This window comes from Asparagus officinalis, unplaced genomic scaffold (genome assembly GCF_001876935.1).
Source record: "Asparagus officinalis unplaced genomic scaffold, Aspof.V1 AsparagusV1_Un331, whole genome shotgun sequence".
In the NCBI taxonomy this organism is placed as follows: domain Eukaryota; kingdom Viridiplantae; phylum Streptophyta; class Magnoliopsida; order Asparagales; family Asparagaceae; genus Asparagus; species Asparagus officinalis.
Genome location: NW_017972596.1, coordinates 99,190 through 123,205, shown reverse-complemented (window position 1 = coordinate 123,205; position 24,016 = coordinate 99,190). Strand labels below are relative to the sequence as shown.

At 34.0% G+C, this 24,016-nt stretch overlaps 1 protein-coding gene across 1 annotated transcript; it reads left to right on the top strand.

Moving 5' to 3' along the window:
• The first annotated feature begins 20,219 nt into the window (after positions 1-20,219).
• Positions 20,220-20,728, top strand: LOC109827639. The gene is made up of 2 exons (XM_020394651.1): positions 20,220-20,530; positions 20,619-20,728. The coding sequence occupies exons 1-2, from the start codon at positions 20,294-20,296 to the stop codon at positions 20,691-20,693; spliced, it is 312 nt and encodes a 103-aa protein (XP_020250240.1). The 5' UTR covers positions 20,220-20,293; the 3' UTR covers positions 20,694-20,728.
• The last annotated feature ends 3,288 nt before the right edge of the window (positions 20,729-24,016 follow it).

The following is a 24,016-nucleotide window of genomic DNA, read 5'->3' as shown; positions in this document are numbered from 1 at the left end:
TACATGTATATGACTTTGTTATTTTCTTCTTAGTAGATTAGATTAGATTATTTTAAAGCAATTAATTATATTATATATTTAATCTTTTTTCATATCAAGAAATATTAATAATTTTTATAGCATGTTCATCTATTTTCTTCTTATTAGATTAGATTGGATTATTTTAAAATAATTAATTATATTGTATGTTTGATCTTTTGTTTAGATCAGAAATTATAACAATTTTCACAGCACTATCATCTCCTTCAACATGTATGTGCCTTTATTATTTTCTTCTTATTAGATTAGATTAGATTGTTTAAAAATTATAAATTATGAAATTGCAATAATTTTCACATCATTTTCATCTATTTTCTTCTTGTTAGACTAAATTAGATTATTTTAAAGAAATTACTTATATTATATGTTTGATCTTTTTTTTAGATCACAAAATTTAAATATAATATTATCATTTAAATAGATATTGTTTGTATAAAAGTCAAAGAAAATCTCACACATATCTTAGATCTTAATGCCAATTGTAATATTTACACATGAGTGTTTGTTAAAATAAATTTCATGTATGGGCTTAGATAATTTAATTTTTTTAATACCCAAACTCTTCACAAAATCAAAATAGAGTAGCAATGCTATAGCTATATATATATCCACAGGACCACAAATATCTTAAAAATGAGTGAAGAAAAACGCACAAATAAAATCATGTTAATTATTGTTTGTAGGAAAAATGTAACAAAATTTGAGAGGAAATGTTATTAATTCTCCTTAATCAATTTATGAAAAAAATGAATACAATCTCTCACAGTAATCTCTCTCTAACCAACTTAGAAAAAGAAATTACAAATTTTCTTTATCGGTTTCCCGATTTACAAAAGAGATCAAGATTGACGAAGATCTTCCCCTTTGTTTAAAGCTGGATTCTTCTTGGTGGCGATGCGAGTTTGAATATTATATCCTATTGATAATACCAGCATATCGGTTCATGGAATATGGTCTATTCCTCTTGACTTGACGTCAGGAAGAACTTGCGAGGCAAGTTTAAAAACTCTTAACGAGTTAAGAACTCTGAAAGAGTTTAAAACTCTGTAAAAGAGTTGATTTCAGAAAGAAAATTAATCATTTTCAATTTAACCAAAATGGTTCACAATCCAAGGCACAAGATCCAAGAAAAGCCAATTCAAGATGATCCAAAAAATTTTCTTTTGTAGCTAACTTCTCAGCTATTTATAGGGGTTTACGGGTTGTAACTGCCCCCTTAAATCACTCTTTAATGAGGGTTTAATACCTTTAATTCATATAAAACTATTTTAAGGGGTTTAAGGGGTATAATCGCCCCTTAAATCACTCCTTAATGAGAGTTTAATGGCCTTGATTCGTGGAAAACAGTTTAAGGGGCTTAAGGGGTGTAATCACCCTCTTAAATCACTCTTTAATGAAGGTTTAATATCCTTAATTTGTGGAAAATGGTTTTAGAACCGTTTATAACATGTTTGAATGGGTCAAACGCGAGATTCGCATTCTGGAAATGACCCTCGCATTTAGAACTGAAAACGCGGTAGTGAGCTTCGCGTATTGAGCTGAAAATGCGATAGTGAGCTCTGCATCTTGAGTTAAAAACGTGGTAGTGAGCTCCGCGTCTTGATCCTGGAACACGACGATGAGCTCCGTGTTTTGAACTTGGAACATGATGGTGAACTCCGCGTTTTGAGCTTAAAATGCGGTGATGACTTCCACGTGCTTTGAAGAGATCATCAACTTGTAATCACTTCTGTTAGAGTGTTGTAAGGATTGTCATCTTGTAATCCTGGCCTTTGGCTCTTTGAGATGTGAGAGTCGTCAGTTTGTAACTCTCGTTTGTTGTTGCAAAAGTTTTCAGATTGCAATTTCCATCATCAGTTGTTGTAAGAATCGTCAAATTATAACTCTCATTGATTGATATGAAAGTTGTCAGATCGTGACCTCCATCATTTGTGCTTTGTGGGGATCCGCTATCCACAATAATTTTTAGGCAGCCTACAATTACCCACACGCACCCACTATTTTCAAAACCGCACTTCTCCATCTCCGTCTGTTATATATCCACATACCAAATTAAACTGCTGGAGTTTTCCCTCACAAACTACACCATTGATTAACTTTTTTTCTTTGGTACTTAAATTGTATAATATTCATTACGATAAAGACTCACATTGATCCTCTGCCTGCCTTAAACGTCCAACCCAAAAAATAATATACTAGGCCTTATAGTTAGTTAATAATGAGATCCTATCAGTATAAACAAACTAAGTAAAGATTAATAATTCTTAAGAATTTATCACGTTCCGCTATCTTCTACTGTAAACTTGTTAGTTGCTTATTCCTAGCCCTAAGAAACACTAGTAGAAAAACGAGCAACCTAGACGGAACAAACTAGACGAAATAATTTTCCGTCTAGTTTGAGTCAAACTAGACGGAACTAATTCCGTCTAGTTTGTTCCGTCTAGGTTGAATCAAACTAGACGGAAATTTCCGTCTAGTTTGTCAATCTAGACGGAAAGGTCAACCTAGACGGAATTTCCATCTAGGTTGCCTCAACCTAGACGGAAATTTCCGTCTAGGTTGAATGGTCAACCTAGACGGAAATTCCGTCTGTAGGATCTGAAATAGATACACTTGAACACTAGAGGGGGGGGTGAATAGTATTCTTTTAAAATTATTGCAAAGTAGATAATAAATTGCAAAGAAAAAATGGCAATCTCAGAAATTTGCAAACACAAACACAAGGATTTTATACTGGTTCCACCAAACTGGTGTACATCCAGTCCCCAAGCAAATCCCGCTTGAGAGTTTTCACTATGATTTTGAATAAACTTACAAAATCAAATGCAAACCTGACCAATTTGCAAGTTCCTGCAAATTGCAACACCAATTGACAAACTCCTTGTCAATTTGAACACCAATCTCTAACCCAAGAGACTAACCCTCTCACAACCGAGAGAAAACTTGTTGAAGAAGAACACAATGATCCTATAAGCCTTGAATGTGTAATAATGTGCAGCAGTGGCTTAGGATTCTTTTAATCTTTGTAAAATTGCCTAATTGATTTGTTTTTGATGAAAGTATATAGGCAATTTCAGAAACTCTTCTTTTTCAGAAAATCAGAATGTTTTTCACTTAGGAAATTGCTCAAGAATCAAAGCTTATGGGTATGTATATATCTTTCATTTTTCTGAACAAATAACCTATATATACCCCTTGAAAAGACAAGTTTTTAAAGTTTGAAAACGTTTAAAAACGGCCAAGAACTGTCAGATATTCAAATTCTGAAAACTGAAAAACTGTCTCTTGTAGTCGACTACTGTAGTCATTAGTCGACTACACTGTAAAAAGACAGAAACTTATGTTTCTGTCAAACATCTCAGTAGTCGACTATAATCTCTATTAGTCGACTATACTGTAAAAAGACAGAAACTTGTATTTGAGTTATATACATGAGTAATCGACTACTATCCTAATTAGTCGACTATTAAGATCAAAAATTCAGAAATAATGAGTTTTTATAATTAAGTTTTAACTATTATTCTAATGGTTAACATAGGGGATTTCTATAGTTAACCAACACACTAAGCCTGTGTTAGTGTATTCTAAAAATGTGTGTGTGTGCGTGTGTGTGATCAAGGCTTGTACAAATATTCTAAGCAAAGAAAAATTCAAATACATTATCTTTTGTTCTTCATTTTCTTCACTTCAAAATGCCTTGATATTCACTTGCACTTGTACATATTCTGATATTGAAATCTGCATATGAAAGTTAGTGCACACAAAATATAAATTGTTATCATCAAAACATTATCATGGAGAAATGATATTCAACATTCTCCCCCTTTTTGATGATAACAAATAATTTATGCATCATATTAAATTTTAAAACATGTAATACTTACTCCCCCTGCATATATGCAAAGTTTTTAACATTCATAATAAAAAATATAAAACTTAACTATTTCTCCCCCTTTGTTATCAACAAAAAGAAGAAGAACCTAAACATAACATAATTTCGTCAACATGAGTTAACACTTCAAACAAATCATCAAGGTTATGAACATAGTCCATAACTTCACCCATCCATATTGGTAGGCAAAGACTTGCCATAAAGACCACAAGTTCCATAATGTTCATCACCATTATCTGTTTAAAATATATAGCAGTTATATTAACGAACAAAATAGTAGCAAACTTAACACATATAATAGCAAACTTTTCATAATAGCAGGCTTAACACACAGTTATATTGTAGCAAACTTGACATAAAAGCAACATAACCACATAGTTTTAAACATAATAACAACCACATAGTTTTAAACATAAGAACATAATTGTTTTGACCAAAAAACAGAAACAAATTCTAAGGTGCTGGAGGAGGTTGTTGGCCTTGAAAATATGAATTAAGCTTTGAGTCCAAGTCTTCAAACTTTTTGATTAGGTCTTCTTGATTGCTGATGATATATCTGTTTTGTGCATATATAGCTCGTTGACCTGTTTCCAGTTCTAGGATACGTGCACTCAAAGTATTGTATTGCACGTCTGAAAAACATGAAGGTTCAGTAGGAAATGGTGGAGGTTGACTTGAAGAGGCTCCAGCTTGAGTTGAGGTTTGTGGAATATCTTCTTGTTGAAGTTCAGGTTCATTTTGAACAGGTTCATTTTGAGGATTGTGATCTTGGATTTCAAAATTTGTCAATTTCATCCTAGTTAGGGCATTTGAATCAAAAAATTCAATTGAACGGACAACAGATTTTTCAGATTTGAGATCAACATGGAATTTATCAAAGATCTTAGTCAGGAATGCACCATAAGGAAGAAATCCTCTAGGAATGGTCAGAAAATTATCAAAATAAACCTCAGCCCAATTAACTTGAATATTTCCCATAATAGCATATATAGCTTTTGCTAATTCTAGGGAAATGAAATGAAAACTTCCAGTTTTTGGAAATAAGTTATAGGCTAGGATACGAGCAATGAACCTAGGAAATGGACGAAGTTTGTTTGAATTGTTCAAAGGTTTTCCATGTCCTGGAAGAAATATGTGATTGGATAGCAAGTCTGAATCATTCATCCTAACAGAGCTAAGAGAAACTCCTTGATAAGGAATGTTGAATATTTTACCAATTGTTTTAGTAGTTAATTCAATCTCCATTCCTTTAACAAGGGTTTTAATTTTTTCAGAACCACCAATTGTACCCACACGTTCTATATTGGTATAGAACAGTTGCACAAGAAATGGGTATGATGGTTTCTTATTTTCAGCAGAAAATAACTCAAGCAAGCCCACATTTTCAAAATAAGAACTAAAGTTCCATGGGATGAAATCATCGAACTTCACAAATCGTCCTGTAAGAATTTCTAAAGTTGAAAGTCTGTTAAATTCTTCCAATAATTCAGGACTTCTTAAATAAACAATGATTTCATCATTGAGAGAACTGTGAGTTTGCTTAGCTTTCTTAGATCTAAACATGATGAACTAGATAAATAACAAGAGAATGAAAGATCAAGTTTAGAAGTATACCCCAAACAGTAGAAACCCTAGAATAGCCGACTATAGCCTGGATTAGTCGACTAATGAGCCTGATAGCTTGACAAGATTGAAAGACAAATAAAGAAATTGATGAGGAAATTTTAGAAACAAGAAAAGCCCTAACCTGGAATCGGTGAAACTGAAGAGAAGAAGATGGGGAAGATGGGTTTTCGGTTTTGGGTAGAGTTAGTGGGTTATTTTTGCTTTTTAATTTATCTTTTAATAATGTAAGGTTTAGATTAGATGGTAAATAGAATGTAGGGTCAAGATTAAATTTTAGATGAATGGTTAGGATTGGTGCAGTTAAAAATGAATGGTTTAGATGATTTTTACTAAAGTAAAACGGGTAGGGTTATTGGATATTGGGTTTAAAACATAAAAAATCCACTTTTCTTAATAAACTAAAGGTTCAGAATTAGTAGTCGACTAATAGTCAAAATAGTCGACTATACTGTAAAAGATAGAAGGTTAAGTTTTAGTTTTTAACTCTGAGTAGTCGACCAATATGTGAATTAGTCGACTACACTGTAATCAACAGAGAGTATTTTTAAGATTTTACATTGAGTAGTCGACTATAAAGGTAAGTAGTCGACTATAATCTGATTTTTCAGAAAAATAGTTTGTAAGAATTGTGCATGTAGTCGACTATAAGTTAGATTAATCGACTACTTAAGGTTTAAATTTATGTATTTTTGTTTTAAAAATTAATTTAAATCTTCAATTGAACATATACCTAATTCCCTTCTTAATTTAACATAAACTTCTTCTTTTAGTGGTTTTGTTAATATATCTGCAATTTGTTTATCTGTAGGTATAAACTCTAATGATATGTCACCTTTAAGAACATGATCACGTAAAAAATGATGTCTAATATCAATGTGTTTTGTACGTGAGTGTTGAATAGGATTTTTAGATAAATTAATTGCACTAGAATTATCACACATAATAGATGATATGGGACAATTTATGCCATAATCAGTTAAAGTTTGTTTCATCCATAATATTTGTGCACATGCAAGACTTGCAGCAATATATTCAGCTTCAGTTGTTGATAATGATACTGAATTTTGTTTCTTACTAAACCAAGATACAAGTGAATGTCCTAAGAAATGACATGTTCCACTTGTACTTTTTCTATCAGATTTACATCCGGCAAAATCAGCATCACTATATGATATTAAATCAAAAGAACTATGTTTTGGATAAAATAAACCATAATTTGTAGTATCTTTAATATATCTAAATATTCTTTTTACTGCTTTAAGATGTGAAACTTTAGGATTTGATTGAAATCTTGCACATAAACATACACTAAACATAATATCAGGTCTACTAGCAGTAATGTAAAGAAGTGATCCAATCATACCTCGATAGAGCTTTTGATCAACATTCTTACCATTTTCATCTTTGTCAAGAGATGTTGTAGTGCTCATAGGTGTTGGTTTGCTTGTTGAATTTTCCAATCCGAATCTTTTAAGTAAATCTTTTGCGTACTTGCTTTGATTGATGAAAATTCCTTCTTTCAATTGTTTAATTTGAAGTCCAAGAAAGAAATTTAGTTCACCCATGTGACTCATTTCAAATTCATCCTGCATATTCTTAGCAAATTCTTGACAAAGATTATTGTTAGTAGAACCAAAAATAATATCATCTACATATATTTGAATTAGTAAAATATCTTTATTTATTTTCTTAATAAACAATGTTGAATCAACTTTTCCAATATCAAAACCTGAAGTTAAAAGAAATTTCTTTAATCTATCATACCATGCACGAGGTGCTTGTTTAAGACCATATAATGCTTTCTTAAGTTTAAAAACATGATTTGGAAAACTTTCATGTTCAAAACCTGGAGGTTGTTCTACAAAAACTTCTTCATTTATAAAACCATTTAAAAAAGCACTTTTAACATCCATTTGAAATAATTTAAAATTCATAAAACATGCAAATGCAAGTAAAATCCTAATTGATTCTAATCGTGCAACTGGTGCATAAGTTTCATCATAATCAATTCCTTCTTCTTGATTATAACCTTGAGCAACTAATCTAGCTTTGTTTCTAACAACTTGACCAAATTCATCTAATTTGTTTCTAAAAATCCATTTTGTTCCAATAATGGATTTATTTTGAGGTCTAGGTATAAGATCCCAAACATTATTTCTAGTAAATTGATTAAGTTCATCTTGCATAGCAATTATCCATGAATCATCAAGAAGTGCTTCTTTTATATTTTTAGGTTCAATAGTTGAAATAAAAGCATTATGAGCAATCAAATTAAAATGTGATCTAGTAGTTACTTTGTCAGATATATTTCCTATAACTAAATCATGTGGATGATTTTTAACTTCTACAAAATCTTTAGGTAAATCATTTTGTAGATTATCATCTTTTGTAATATCTATCATAGGAGTATCTTGTATGGTATCAATTACATCATCATCATTATTTAGTATAATAGGTATTTTTGAAAAACTTTCATTAAAAGAAACATGTAAAGATTCTTCAATAACTTGTGTTCTTTTGTTATAAATTCTATATGCTTTACTGTGATTAGAATATCCAACAAAAATTCCTTCATCGGATTTTGAATCAAATTTATCTAAGTTATCCTTTGTATTTAAGATAAAACATTTACAACCAAAAACTTTAAAGTAAGATACTTTAGGAATTTTGTTATAAAATAATTCATAAGATGTTTTCTTTAAAATAGGTCGTAATAAAACTCTATTTAATACATAACATGCTGTTGATACGGCTTCTGCCCAAAAATATTTAGGTAAATTACTATCACATAACATGGTTCTAGCACATTCTTGTAAGGTTCTATTTTTCCTTTCTACAACTCCATTTTGTGGAGCAGCTCGAGGAAAAGAGAATGTGTGTGATATACCATGTTGATCACAATAATTTGCAAATAATTCATTTTCAAATTCACCTCCATGATCACTACGTATAGAGATAATAGAAGTTGATTTTTGATTTTGAATTTTCTTGCAAAATATAGAAAACTCATTAAAAGCATCATTTTTATGTTTAAGAAAAATTACCCAAGTGAATCTAGAAAAATCATCAACAAGAACAAATGCATATCTACTTCCATTTAAAGATGCTACTCTAGATGGACCAAAAAGATCTATATGAATTAATTCTAATGGTCTATTTGTAGATATTATGTTTTTAGATTTAAAAGAAGATTTGTGCATTTTTCCTTGTTGACATGCATCACAAAAATTATTTTTAAATGACATCTTAGGCAAACCATTTACTGAATCATTTTTAGAAATCTTAGACATATGTTTAAAGTTAACATGTCCAAAACGTTTATGCCATAAAATAGAATCATTAGATGATGCAATAAGACAATGTTCATTTGAAATATTATTCATTGATAACACATATATGTTATTTTTTCTATAACCTTTAAAAATAATGGTTATTAAATCAATATCATAAATTAAGCATGATTCTTTTTCAAAAACAATTTTATAACCTTTATCACAAAGTTGACTAATACTTAGTAAATTATGTTTAAGACCATTAACTAATAAAACATTATCAATGATAGGTTTGTTTGGATTACCTACGGAACCAATACCGATGACTTTTCCTTTGTTGTTATCTCCAAAAGTAACGGTACCTCCATCCTTGTTTTGAAAAGATGACAACAATTGAATATTTCCAGTCATATGTTTAGAGCAACCACTATCTAAAATCCACCTATCTTTCTTGGGTACCTGAAAAAATAAACATTTACATTTTGGTACCCATACTATGTTGGGTCCTTTAAATTAGCCTTTAGGAAACCAAACCCATGAAGAGTTTGATTTACTTAAATAATTAGATGATAAACAAATATTTTTAATAAAATCAGAAATATAAAAATTCTTATTAAAAGAAGATAATTCTTTTGGAACCCAAATAGAAAAGAATTTTGATTTCTTTTTATACAAATTTTCATATTTATAATCATGCAAATCACAAGAAGGTTTTACAAAAATTGTATTCTTTGATTTGTTTTTATTAATTTGAAAACCTAATCCTTTTGTCTTTTGTGATTCTCTTTGAAAAGAAAGAATATTATTAAGATTTTCTTTTCCTTTATTAAATTTGCTTACATTTAAACATATATCTTCATATCTTGATTTAAAAGAAGAAATATCTTTATCTAAACTATTAATTCGAATATTTAACTTATTACATTCTGATTTTAAATATTTATTTTCATTAGATAAATTATCATTTTCTTTTAGTAAAGAAAAATTTTCTTCTTTTAATTCAACTAATTGAGAATTAGTATAAGTAGAGGAATTTAAATCTGAAATTTCTTCACGTAACCTTTTATTCTCACCTTTAAGAAAATTATGTGAAATTTTTAATCTTATAAAAGTTTCATATAATTCATTAAAAGCATCTAAAAGCTCTTCATTTTCACTTACATCATCTTGTGCCATGAAACACATGTGAGCACTTTCCTTTTCTTCAATTTCTTCATCTGAGGATGATTCATCACTATCATCCCAAGTGACCGCCATTGCTTTCCTCTTCTTGTTATTTTGAATATTGTTGAAGTTGTTGAAATAACTTGATTTTTGTTTATTCTTCAACATTGGACAATCTTTCTTCATATGCCCTGGTTTATTACACTTAAAACAAAGAGGGTTAGTTGAATTTGAATTCTTAAATTTAAAATTACCTCTTTTGATGAATTTTCGAAATTTTCGTGCAAACATGCCCATTTCTTCATCATTATCATCTGAATCTTCTTTATCTGAAGTAGTATTAAATGCAAGAACTTTCTTGTTCTTAGATTCTTCATCATTCTTCCTATCTTCAAGTTGTACTTCATATGCCATAAGATTACCAATAAGATTTTCAACCGTAAGAGTTGACAAATCATTGGCTTCTTCAATAGCGGTAACTTTCTTTTCCCATTGTGGAGTAAGTGAACGAAGTATCTTTCTTACCATCTCCACTTGAGTATATGTTTTTCCAAGACCAATAAGAGAATTTGTGATGTCGGTGAATCTTGTGAACATTTCTCCAATAGTCTCATTTTCCTTCATCTTGAATAATTCAAATCTGTGCACAAGAACAGAAATTTTAGACTCTTTAACTTTAGTAGTACCTTCATGAGTTACCTCGAGTGTGTGCCAAATATCATATGCGGATGTGGCCGTTGACACCCTATTGAACTCATTCTTGTCAAGTGCACAAAATAAGGCATTCATTGCTTTAGAATCCAAATTCGCATTGTTCCTTTGAGATGTAGTCCATTCCGCGAAAGGAGTTGTTGGTTTCTCATATTTTGTTTCAACGACGTTCCAAAGTTCGTAGCCAAGAGATTGGAGATAGATCTTCATCCTACACTTCCAGTAGTTGTAGTTCGTGCCATCGAACATTGGAGGACGATTTGTAGAGTGACCTTCCTTGAATTGTGATGTATTTGACAATGCCATCTTTCACCTTGCTCTGATACCAAATGTAGGATCTGAAATAGATACACTTGAACACTAGAGGGGGGGTGAATAGTGTTCTTTTAAAATTATTGCAAAGTAGATAATAAATTGCAAAGAAAAAAATGGCAATCTCAGAAATTTGCAAACACAAACACAAGGATTTTATACTGGTTCCACCAAACTGGTGTACATCCAGTCCCCAAGCAAATCCCGCTTGAGAGTTTTCACTATGATTTTGAATAAACTTACAAAATCAAATGCAAACCTGACCAATTTGCAAGTTCCTGCAAATTGCAACACCAATTGACAAACTCCTTGTCAATTTGAACACCAATCTCTAACCCAAGAGACTAACCCTCTCACAACCGAGAGAAAACTTGTTGAAGAAGAACACAATGATCCTATAAGCCTTGAATGTGTAATAATGTGCAGCAGTGGCTTAGGATTGCCCCTCCTCCTCCGCACAGTGTCCGTTCTTTCATTTGCCTAAAATGTATGTTTTTTCTACCGAGCTTTAGAATTTTTAAATTATTATTATTTATTGTTGAATTTAGTTTAGAAACCCTAATTTATGATAAAAAAAATAAACGAGTTCAATTCTAAAAGCCCTAACTTAACTACATGTTAATTCATTTGAACAACACCAGTAATCATATTTTGTTTAAATATTTATAAACCCTAACTCATTTAAGTTTCATTCGTGCTATAAGTATGTGTGATTATTTAAGTTTATGATGTGAAAATATGTGAAATAAATTTTTTAAAAAAATAGAGTGATATATAACACATTATAAATTTTTATAATGTGTTATAATCCAATTTAGGTGAATAAAAAAATTAGGGCTGGGCGTATTCGGTTCGGTTCGGTTTTAACCCCAATCCGCATCCAATCCGAATTTTTCGGATTCTCAAAACTCTCATCCAGATCCAGATTTTTTCCCCTTCATCCGAATATTCGGCCCAACCGAAATTCGGTTCGGTTCGGTTCGGTTTCGGTTTTGAACCGAATTAACTCCATTTCACAAAAATCTGGGTAAGTTTTAGTTATATCCAAAACTGAAAAGAAGCAATCAAAACTAAAAAGAAACAATCAAAACTGTACTAAGCCACTTAATCAAATTGTATGATCTGAATATAACTAGCTTAATACACTAGGAGGACCATGTAATTATGTAGCCTTTTTTAGAGAAAGAACAATGTTTGGCAGGCACACACACCTTTTGATGATTTTCGTTAATTTTTAGCTGCCTTTTTCTCATCAAGAATTATCTTATATCCTTGACAGCCTATACTATAGGTTAATTTGATATCCAGCACCAGCAAGTTGTATTCATGTTATCACTGAAATTTGACCAAAACACTAAATTTATCCTTCAACCTCAACATCTTGTATTGATTTACGGAAATCTCACTTAACTATATCAGCGTACTCAAATATATGTTAGTATAAACTCCACCCCACCCCACAATTCTTAAATGCTAAACATTCAGCCATAAATTTTCTTCACACCCAAGGCTCGCAGCTACTTTTTGTTTAAGAATTTGGTTCGGTTTTTTTTGGGCGGTTCAGGGGTTCAAACCGGATCCAGACCGGTTTAATTCGGTTCGGACGGTTTAGAGACTTCTTCTCATCCATTTAATTCGGTTCGGTTAACCGATCCGTTTTTTCGGGCGGTTTTTTCGGTTGAACCGGTTTTTTCGGTTTTTGCCCACCCCTAAAATTTAACACCGATGAAGCTGATGTGTCGAAATCGTTCATTGCTGTCGCCACCTACTTTGTCACGTTTGCCGACAATGACAACCCTTAGATGACGATGAATCCATTTCTTCCATTTCCATCCCTAAAACTCACCCACAACATCCAATAAAATATTATTTTCATCCAACAACTCATCCACATCATCTAATAAAATATTATTTTTATCTAACCACTCATCCACCACATCTAATAAAATATTATTTTTATCTAACAACTCATCCACCACATCTAATAAAATATTATTTTCATCTAACAACTCATCCATCACATCTAATAAAATATTATTTTCATCCAAACATCACTCAACTCATCTCTTTTCATTAGGGCTGGGCGTATTCGGTTCGGTTCGGTTTTAAGCCCAATCCGCATCCAATCCGAATTTTTCGGATTCTCAAAACTCTCATCCAGATCCAGATTTTTTCCCCTTCATCCGAATATTCGGCCCAACCGAAATTCGGTTCGGTTCGGTTCGGTTTCGGTTTTGAACCGAATTAACTCCATTTCACAAAAATCTGGGTAAGTTTTAGTTATATCCAAAACTGAAAAGAAGCAATCAAAACTAAAAAGAAACAATCAAAACTGTACTAAGCCACTTAATCAAATTGTATGATCTGAATATAACTAGCTTAATACACTAGGAGGACCATGTAATTATGTAGCCTTTTTTAGAGAAAGAACAATGTTTGGCAGGCACACACACCTTTTGATGATTTTCGTTAATTTTTAGCTGCCTTTTTCTCATCAAGAATTATCTTATATCCTTGACAGCCTATACTATAGGTTAATTTGATATCCAGCACCAGCAAGTTGTATTCATGTTATCACTGAAATTTGACCAAAACACTAAATTTATCCTTCAACCTCAACATCTTGTATTGATTTACGGAAATCTCACTTAACTATATCAGCGTACTCAAATATATGTTAGTATAAACTCCACCCCACCCCACAACTATATCAGCGTACTCAAATATATGTTAGTATAAACTCCACCCCACAATTCTTAAATGCTAAACATTCAGCCATAAATTTTCTTCACACCCAAGGCTCGCAGCTACTTTTTGTTTAAGAATTTGGTTCGGTTTTTTTTGGGCGGTTCAGGGGTTCAAACCGGATCCAGACCGGTTTAATTCGGTTCGGACGGTTTAGAGACTTCTTCTTATCCATTTAATTCGGTTCGGTTAACCGATCCGTTTTTTCGGGCGGTTTTTTCGGTTGAATCGGTTTGTTTCGGTTTTTGCCCACCCCTAAAAAAATAACGTTATCCCTAGACTTCCGTCCAATAATTACATCCAATTATTTGGACTTATAATATATGATATACGACTCAGATTTGGGTAGGAGACAAAATTTTCTCCTAAAAATGAGCGTTAATTTTATATTATAGGAATAAAAATTTGGTACTGAAATTTGTAATTATTGGATCTGTCCTTCTCGGACGGGTTAGGAATATAGTAGTGCATACATCCAACTTTGTATACTTTGTATATTTTCATTCTTGAAAGTTTTGGCAGCACCTATTCGTTGTTCTCCGTGTACAATAAGCGTATGTTGTTCTGCGTTTCGGGTTATTACTGATACGCATAATAACATCCGCACAGTGTACAGGGAGAACAGCGGGTAGGTGCTGCCGAAATTTTCAAGAAATGAAAATATACAAAGTATATGAAGTTGGATGTAAGCACTACTATATTCTTAATGGATAGAAGCCTTCCTATGACAGCCGCAAGATTAGTGTAATTAGTTTTTACGTATGTTTTATATATATTTTATGTAGATAAATATTCATATTGTTAAATGATATATGAACGTATGTTTGATGTGTGTTGAATGTACAAAAAATAGATGTATTAGTAGTTGTGAGACTAATCGTATTTAATATTTATATATAATTTACAGATGAGGATAATTCCTGACAAGTCATGGATAGATATCCCTAGGTATCGTAGATTTCACGACACACGATACAAGGAGGGATGTGAAGCCTTCATGCGTTATGCGGAAATGAATCCGAGAAATTTAAGAAGCGGTGCTATGTACTGTCCTTGTTGTAGGTGTAGGAATTTGAAGCTGCTGAATAGAAATGATATACGGATTCACCTAATAAAATCAGGTTTTGATGAGAAATATAAATACTAGAACTGGCATGGGGAGGGTATCACTAAAGATGAGGATCCAAATATGCATGTTGGTACGTCCGGTGGCCAACGAATAGATGACACAGAAATATTGTTGAATGATATTTTTCCTCGACCTACAGAATATGATGTTGATGATAATGTCGAGGATGATATTGGAGACAAAAGTGAAGATGATAACGAAGTTGAAGCTGAAGAGGTAGGAGGTGTCGCGAGTGTCGAAAATATTGATGATATGCATTCCTCCGCAGAAATAAAGCGAATAATGGAGCTACTAGAAAATAGTGAAAAGGACTTATATGAGGGATGTATCGAGTACTCTAGATTTTCATTTATGTTGAAACTCCTTCATATTAAGACACTTAGCGGTATGTTAGATAATTATTTTGAAATGCTTCTTGATTTGCTTCGGACTGTAATCCCTGGAGGAGAGAATAGCATACCCCAAACAACTTATCAAGCTGAGAAGATTGTCTCAGCTCTGGGTCTTGATTATAATAAGATTGATGCATGTCCGAATGAATGTATTTTGTACCACAAAGCCAATAAAGACCTTCAAGAGTGTCCGACATGTGGAGTTTCTAGGTGGAAACAGCGCACAAATTCTTCAACAAGGATTACAACGGAGACAGGGATAACACAGAAGAAAATTCCAGTCAAAGTGCTTCGACATTTTCCATTGGCTCCTAGATTGCGAAGATTATACATGAACAAGGAAACGACAAAGAATATGAGGTGGCATAAGGATGATCGAGTAGACGATGGTAAATTAAGACATCCTGCTGATGCTTTAGCTTGGAAGCATGTTGATAAAATTTATCCTCGTTTTGCCGAAGATTGCAGAAATGTAAGATTGGGTCTATCAAGCGACGGATTCAATCCATTTAGGGTAATGAGCTCAGGCTGGTCTACGTGGCCAGTTGTATTAATGCCATATAATTTACCTCCATTGCTTTGTATGAAATAGCCGTTTATGATACTTTCATTACTGATACCCGGTAAGCATGCTCCGGGAAATGATATTGATGTCTAGTTAGAGCCTCTAATTGATGAGCTAAAACAATTATGATCTGAGGGTATTTTAGCATATGATGCCCATTTAAAAGTGTCGTTTAGATTACGTGCTATTCTACTATGGACGATTAATGATTTTCCAGCTTATGCTAATCTGTCAGTGTACTCTACGAAGGGCAAGTGTCCTTATCCTGTATGTGGTCCAAAATTTGAAGCTATTCAATTACCACATAGCCAAAAGAGTTGTTATTGGTTTAATCGAAGGTGGTTGCCCTTGAGTCATAAGTACAGAAAATTATCAGCTAAGTTTGATGGTACAGTTGAGAAAAGAATGAAGCCGCGTTAACTGATAGGTACTGAGATCGTTCAATTACTTGAGGGGTTTCCAAAAGTTGTGTTTGGGAAAAAACGCTATTCTAAATTTAACACGCTCGGAGTAAGAGATTACTTAAAGTTAAAAAAGCCATTGAAGCGTAAGCGAAAGGTACGTAAAATGCTAGTTAAGGACGAAGCCCAAACATTACCTAGAGGATGGACTAAATTTAGTATCTTCTTTCAGCTACCTTACTGGCAGAATCTAAAAATCCGACACAACTTAGATGTTATGCATATTGAGAAAAATATATGTGATAACATAGTATTAACTCTCCTACAAGATGCAAACAAGTCGAAGGATGATCTACGGCCACGCCAAGATCTGACTGCTTTGAATATCCGAAATGATTTGCAAGCTCAAGACGTTGGCCTTAAAAAATTAAAGTTGCCTCCGTCTCGTGTTACAATGTCAAATGAGCAGATGCAACGAGTTTGTGAAATTCTCAAATCGGTAAAGTCGTCGGATGGTTACTCTGCTAACATTTCAAATAATATCCAGGTGCAAGAGAGAAAACTCTTAGGTCTGAAGACACATGATTATCACGTTCTTCTCCATTAATTGCTCCCTGTTACAATCCGTAACAATATGGATAAAGAAGCGTCGAAGATTATTATTGAGTATTGTGGATTTTTTAAAAAATTATGCTCTAAAGTCATAGATGTAGATGAGTTTAAGAAACTTGAAGCCGATGTCCGAGTTACTCTATGCAATATGGAAGTAATATTCCCTCCTTCATTTTTTACAATTATGGTTCATCTTACCCAGCATCTTGCAAGAGAGGCTAGAATCGCCGGTCCTGTTACTTATCGTTGGATGTATCCGATTGAAAGGTAATTTATGATTTTTCTTATATTTATTAATTGTATACGCGTTTTTAAAATTACTGTGCTAATAATTAACTTTTATGATGATAAGATGCTTGGGCTGCATGAAGAACAATGTTCGCAATCGAGCTCGTCCCGAGGGCTCGATAGCTGAAGGATACGTGGCTAACAAATGCTTTGTGTTTGCATCATGTTACATGCGTAAGAAGAAAACCACATCTCAGGCACCTCAAAAGGAGAGGAAGCGTGAAAAATACCCGAGATATCTCTTAGATCAAATTCATGCATATGTGTTGGAAAACCTTGATATGTTCAAAGACTATCGAAGGTAACAAATAAAATCTCTAATATAGATGAGAAATATTCATTTTACATATAGTTTATCAATACAAACTTATATATTGTTTATATAGGCGACATCTGGAGAAGCTTAAGAATGAAACAACCGGTAGGAATGCAGCGCACAATATTCAGAAAAGACATAAGAAAGAATTTTCTGATTGGTTAAGATTTGATGTAAGTGTTTTACAATTAATTATTGAACATTCATAATATAACATCGCCTAAATATTCTCAAATTGTTTGTCTTAGGTTGAAAAATCACTTCTTGATGATACTACATTACCAGATGAAATTATTATCCATGCACAACGTCCTTATCACGAAGTGAGACGTTATAATGAGCATTTGGTGAATGGATATAAATTTCGAACATTAGAGACCGATGATAGGAGGGTAACTCAGAACAGTGGGGTCATGGGCTTGTTTGCTCAAGAATGTTTTTCAAGTATAAGAGATCAGAATCCAATTCTAGCTGACATATTATATTATGGCCAATTAGAAGATATCGTTGAGGTAATTTACGGGTTTGGTAAACCAAAACAATGTACTTACACGATGTTCAAGGTTCGGTGGTGTCCTGCAAAAAAGCAAAAGGATTATTATGGATTTACACTAGTCAATCTTCACCGAGAAGTATATACGGATGAGAAATTCATTTTCGCAGAACAAGCTGATCAGTGCTTCTATGTGAAAGATCCGAATGTCATGTCTGATTGGGTGGTTTTGTACAAGGAGCCAAGATCTGTTGTTCTTCCTAATAACAATGAAAAAAATATTGAAGAAAGTGAAGATAATTATGTTGAACCAATTGGTTCATCTGATGATGTTTGGCAAGAATTCTCTTACGCACAGAATGCGGCGCTGGATGTAGGTATGAACTATATATGTTACACCACATTATCGACTTTTTTCTTATCATAATAAAAACAATAATGCATTTCATAACAACATATCTCATGAGCATGTATACATTTTTTTCTTAACAATTGTCTTTATTATATTTGCAGATGAGGAGTATTAGGAGGCTCTTTGACCAGTCGGCTGATCGATCACGGAGTATCACGCCAGGTAGTGGTGCTGATGATTCACTACCTTCTCCAGATGCATGTATAAAAATTAATTAATACTTTAATATATTTTATAAATTTTTAGTTATCTAGCTCATAGTATTCATTTGTTGCAGATGCGGGATATTCATCACCCGGCGGTTCTGATGCAGCACCAGAACAATCCCCCGACACAGGTATTAAATATTTAATAATTGATAATGGTCAATTAAAATTTAATATTATTGATTCTTCTTTCTTATGTAGGTGCTACTTGGACCCTGACATATCCATCATATACATTCCATACTGATTTGCGGCCAAAGACCCAGGACTTTCTCAGTTTACCTTTACCTCCGGACTCTCATAAGTCCAAGGCTGACTCAAGGAAGTACCACCCACGTGCTGCGAGAAGGTATCAGTAAATGCTTCCTATGTTGGAGACTAGGAAAGCCGATGCACTCGCAGCAAAAGAAAGAGAGATAGCGAATGGTAAATTATATAAATACTTTTAATTTTCACATTTGTATATTATATGATATATTATCATATTGTCATTATTGTAGGTGCTAAGAAGGATCGCATAGAGGGACGACGTGGCGGAGGTAAGCCTGATTCTAAACAACCGCCAAGAGGAATGAAGGGCATTATTAGGTGGAATAGTTCTAATTTGCCCGTTGGTCCTTGGTCAACCCGATTGAATGCATATATTGGGGTTCTCATGCGTAGAGCGACCATTATCAACCCTTATTTTCAATTTCGAGAACTACCATGGAGCGCATACGAGGCGATATGGACAGAGCTTATGGTAACTACATATTGCTATTACTTTTTATTTATTAATAATTAGTATTTGATATTAAATTATCTTTCCTAAATGTGTATGTAAATCTACAGGACTGCTTCTGCCTTGAGGACTTTGAGGGGGCTTGGAATTATGTGTTCAATGTTAAGGTTGAAGTAGTTCTCAAACAATGGAGGCATGAGATCAAACATGAAACCTATGACAGGTATGAGGAGGACTGGCAGAGGTTTTTAAACCTCGATGACCGAGTTGACGAGATTCATTTCACGGCTCTCCTCATGTATTGGGACAGCGATGCCGCCAAGGTTAGTTTCATGAAATTTAGTTTATAATTTTAAGATATTATTTCATTTTATATTTACAGAATTTTTTTAAAGAATAAATCCACGAAGGGGTCAGAAAATAGAAGAAAGAAGCTGCATGACCATCACTTGGGCTCACACTCCTACGCCAATCTGGAGGATGTTTATTGTCAAGATACGGTATATGTCATTTAAAGATTTAAAAGATCTTAATGTTTAGTATGATTATGAAATCTCATAATTTATAATATGACAGGGGAAATCATTAATGCCGATACACTTGAGGGCCAGAGCGGTATACGGTACTTTTCGTGAATAATATAGGGGTGATGAGAGGAATCGGGATAAGATCACGGCAAATCTCGAGTTAGTGGTGAGACTTATACATATCTTTAGTAGTATTATTAATTCTATTTTGTTAACATTACGAGGAAACGAGAACACAAATAATATGGTCATTATCTTGAATTAACTATAAGAATACTACATACTATTTATATTTGTTTACCATTATTGAATTTGAGAGCAAAGTTTAATATTTATTTCTCCCTAATAATAGGAGAGGAAGATATCCTCTGCATGGTGTCAGAGCTTCATCTGGTATAAGCATCAGATCGTCCACAGCATCCTCCACACCATCTACATCGACGAGAGCAGCCACAAGCAGTTTCCAGGCTATGCCATTTGTCGCACGTATCTCTGCGTATCTGATTGACAAAATTGACCCGGAGCTGCATATTCAGGTGACTAATGAGATGACTAGAGTTGCGCTGACGGCGAACTCGATGGACGATCTCATGGGGTATGTTATACAATATTTAGGCGGTGCTATTCCTTATAGCGCGTATGGTGGTGTCATACGGATCATTAGCTCGATTGGCGATAATTCTGGCGCTAGACAGAGTAGTGCTCAGGTACCTTATTTTTTCTTATATTTATAAATTCATTTTTATCTAATATGTTATCAAACACCACATAATGATTATTCAATTAAACATTCAGAGTGGAGATATTGGAGGGAGCAGCACCCGTTCTCGTAATCGGGATAGAGATACCCCCGCCGACGACGATGGATGAGGTTTTTTTTATTTTTAATGCAATAAACAGTTTTATTTGTTATAACACTACATTTATTCATGTCGTGTATTATCTTAGTCATGTGCATTGTTAGTATATATGTTGTTGGATGTGTTTTAGACGGAACTGATTGATGTATATTTTGAAGTGGATGGTTGGATTTGTACAATGTGTTGGATTTGGTTATATAGATGTTTTTGAATGGAATTGTTATGAATTTTGATTATGATTAGATGGTTGAATGTGGCGTGTACAGTATTTTCTGGATGTATTCAAATATTAATGTAATTGTACAGGAGAATACAAATTTTAATTAATTTTTTCCCCTAAAAAAAGGCAATCTGGACGGAATTCCGTCTAGATTGAGTCAACCTAGACGGAATTTTCGTCTAGGTTGTGAAAAACCAACCTAGACGGAATTTCCGTCTAGGTTGACAGACCAGACGGAATTCCGTCTGGTTTGTCAACCTAGACGGAATTCTTTATTCCGTCTAGGTTGACTTCCGTCTAGATTGATCAACCTAGACGGAATTCCGTCTAGTTTGTATCAATCTAGACGGAAGCAAAATAAACCACCCAAACTAGATGGAATTCCGTCTAGATGAACTAATCTAGACGGAATTTCAATCAACCTAGACGGAAATTTCCGTCTAGGTTGATCGTTTTTCTACTAGTAAAATTTTCAAAATTAATCATCTATTTCATAAATTTTTTAAAAAATATTTAAATAAAACATATGGCAAATGTAATAATCCATGTTTATAGATTTTAACTCAAAAAAAAATCTGACTTATTTTATAGTAAGAAATATAACAATTTTTTTTTATATTTAATTAACCACGTGCATTGCGCGAACTAGTTAACCAAAAAGCATAAGTAATTATTACTTGAAAACTGGGGTTTTTCAAAAGATTGAACAAATCATTGTAGATGTGGGAAAAAGAAGAATTTTTATCTTAAAACTTAGGTCTGGTGTCGTTCCTCATGAGGGAGACAAACTTGAGAGAGATTAGACCCAAAAAAATCTACTCGATCTGATCATGAAGAAGTAACACATGAAAAAACAGTGAGGAATCAAGAGCAAATGTAGTCGTTGTAAAACCTTGCCATTAAATCAGAGATGAAACCCTATTTTTCTTCATAATTTTGGATGTATTTTTGGGATTTTATGAAGGGGTTTTAGAGAGAAATAGATAAGGTCTCTGCAACTTTTTGGCAGCTAGAAAGAAGGGGTTTGGGGGGTGGGAGGCGGTGAACATATGCATTCCCAAATTGTTCCCACTAAAAACCCCTAAAAATCATCATCCACTTTTCAATTAATTTTTAGGGCATTCTCCATCCAATTCGGCGTTAAAAAAAGTCGGAATTGGTTTTTCCACAGACCGTACCATTTTTTGAATTTTTTTAAAAAGTTAACCAAAAGTTTTCTTGAAGTACCAAACTAAGGAAGAGGAATATTTTTTTAGGTAATCTGACATAAAAAACATGTTTATAGTATTTTATGTGTTTCCCAACCAAATTTTTTGAACCAAACACGACCTAAATCGTTCAGTTTGGGTAGTTCTGCAAATCAACTAGATTTTGAATATCTGCTGAACCAAAAACAAATATGTAACTTGTAATGAAAAACTATATTTAGAAGAAAGTTCCTAAGTTGTGGAACGAGAGCAGTGGCGGCGTTTCCTTCTAGCCAAGGAGTGGGTGGCTCTGCTGCCCCTGTCGTGCTTCCGTCTGCCCATCCATGTCTTCCCTGCAGCCTTCTCCTCCTCAGGCTCCACGAGTCAGGCTTCCGAAGCCAAGTCTGATTCGGCACCTCTGGGATTCGAACACTTAGCCAAGTGGCGCAAGAAGATATCGGTCAGCAAAGCGAGAGTGCGTAGAGCGCTGGCACATAAGGCCTTCTCCCTCCATCTCACTGCTTCGAGGTCCTTAGCCTCCGCTGGGAAACACAGTAAGTCTTCTTCCTCATGCTCTATCTCTCTTCCCCTTACTCGCAAGCCAGATCATTAGCTTTCTTCAGTCCTTTATAATTGCGGTGCCGTAGATCCAATCCCACCCGAGGGACTTCTTAAGTTGAGAGAGTTAGAAGAGGTCAGGTCATGAAGATAGGTTCATGGAATGTCAGGGGTATTAACGACTCCACCAAACGTAGGTTAGTTAGAGATTGTATCCTCCTCTCCTCTGTCGATCTTATAGGGATCCAAGAATCCAAGCTTAGCTCATTCAATTTTGCTATCCTTAATAAAATTGGTAGCTCTAGAATTTCTTCCTGGCTTCAGTTAGACGCTATTGACTCTAGAGGAGGTGTATTGCTAGGTTGGAATGATTCCGTTTTTGATTGCCTGGACTCTTTCGTTGGTATTTTTTCTGTCTCTGCCATTCTTAATCATAGGGTGCTCAATTGGAAATTCATTGCCACCTCTATCTATGCTCCTACCGACAAAGCAGACAGAGAGGTCTGTTGGTGGGAGCTTCATAGAATTAAAATCATGTTCCCTCTTCCATGGGCCCTTTTCGGTGACTTTAATGTCACCCTCTCAGCGGATGAGAGAAGTGGTAGATCCGCCTCCCTCTCAGACATCAATAACTTCCACTACCTCATTAACTCTCTGCTTCTCATTGACCTCCCCCTCAATGGCAAGAGTTATACCTGGTCCAACATGAGATCCCCCCTATCCTAGCCAGACTAGACAGATTCTTCATATCCTCAGACTTTGAAACCAAATTCCCCTCCTATGTGCAGTATTGTCACCCAACATCATGTTCAGACCATGACTTTCTCATCTTAGATACATCTTGTCTCCTACCCAAACCCCCTTTCAGGATGGAAAAGGTCTGGCTCTCCCACCCATCATTCTCAGCTTTTGTTTCTTCTTGCTGGAATAGCCTATCTTGCAAAGGTAATCCCATCCAGTCCTTTCATCTGAAACTCAAAATTCTCAAAAAAAGAATCAAGAGATGGAGGAAAGAAATCTTTGGCTCCAGCATCTCCAACAAAACTACCTATCTAAACATCCATTCTCTCAACATCTTGGAAGAAAGCAGACCCCTCCATACCTCTGAAATTAATCTTAGAGTTTCCCTTAGAAATAATCTCTCCTCTCTTGCCAAGCAAGAAGAGACCTACTGGAAGCAAAGGTCTAGGCTTCAGTGGTTGAGAGAAGGTGACTCCAATACCTCCTTCTTCCACAAAATAGCCTCCCATCACAGAAGAAAAAACTTCATTCCTCATATCACCTTCAACAACAACCTTACCTTCTCTGAGGAGGAGAAAAAACATGCATTCTTCCTTTTCTTCTCAGATATTTTCAAAGCTAAACCTA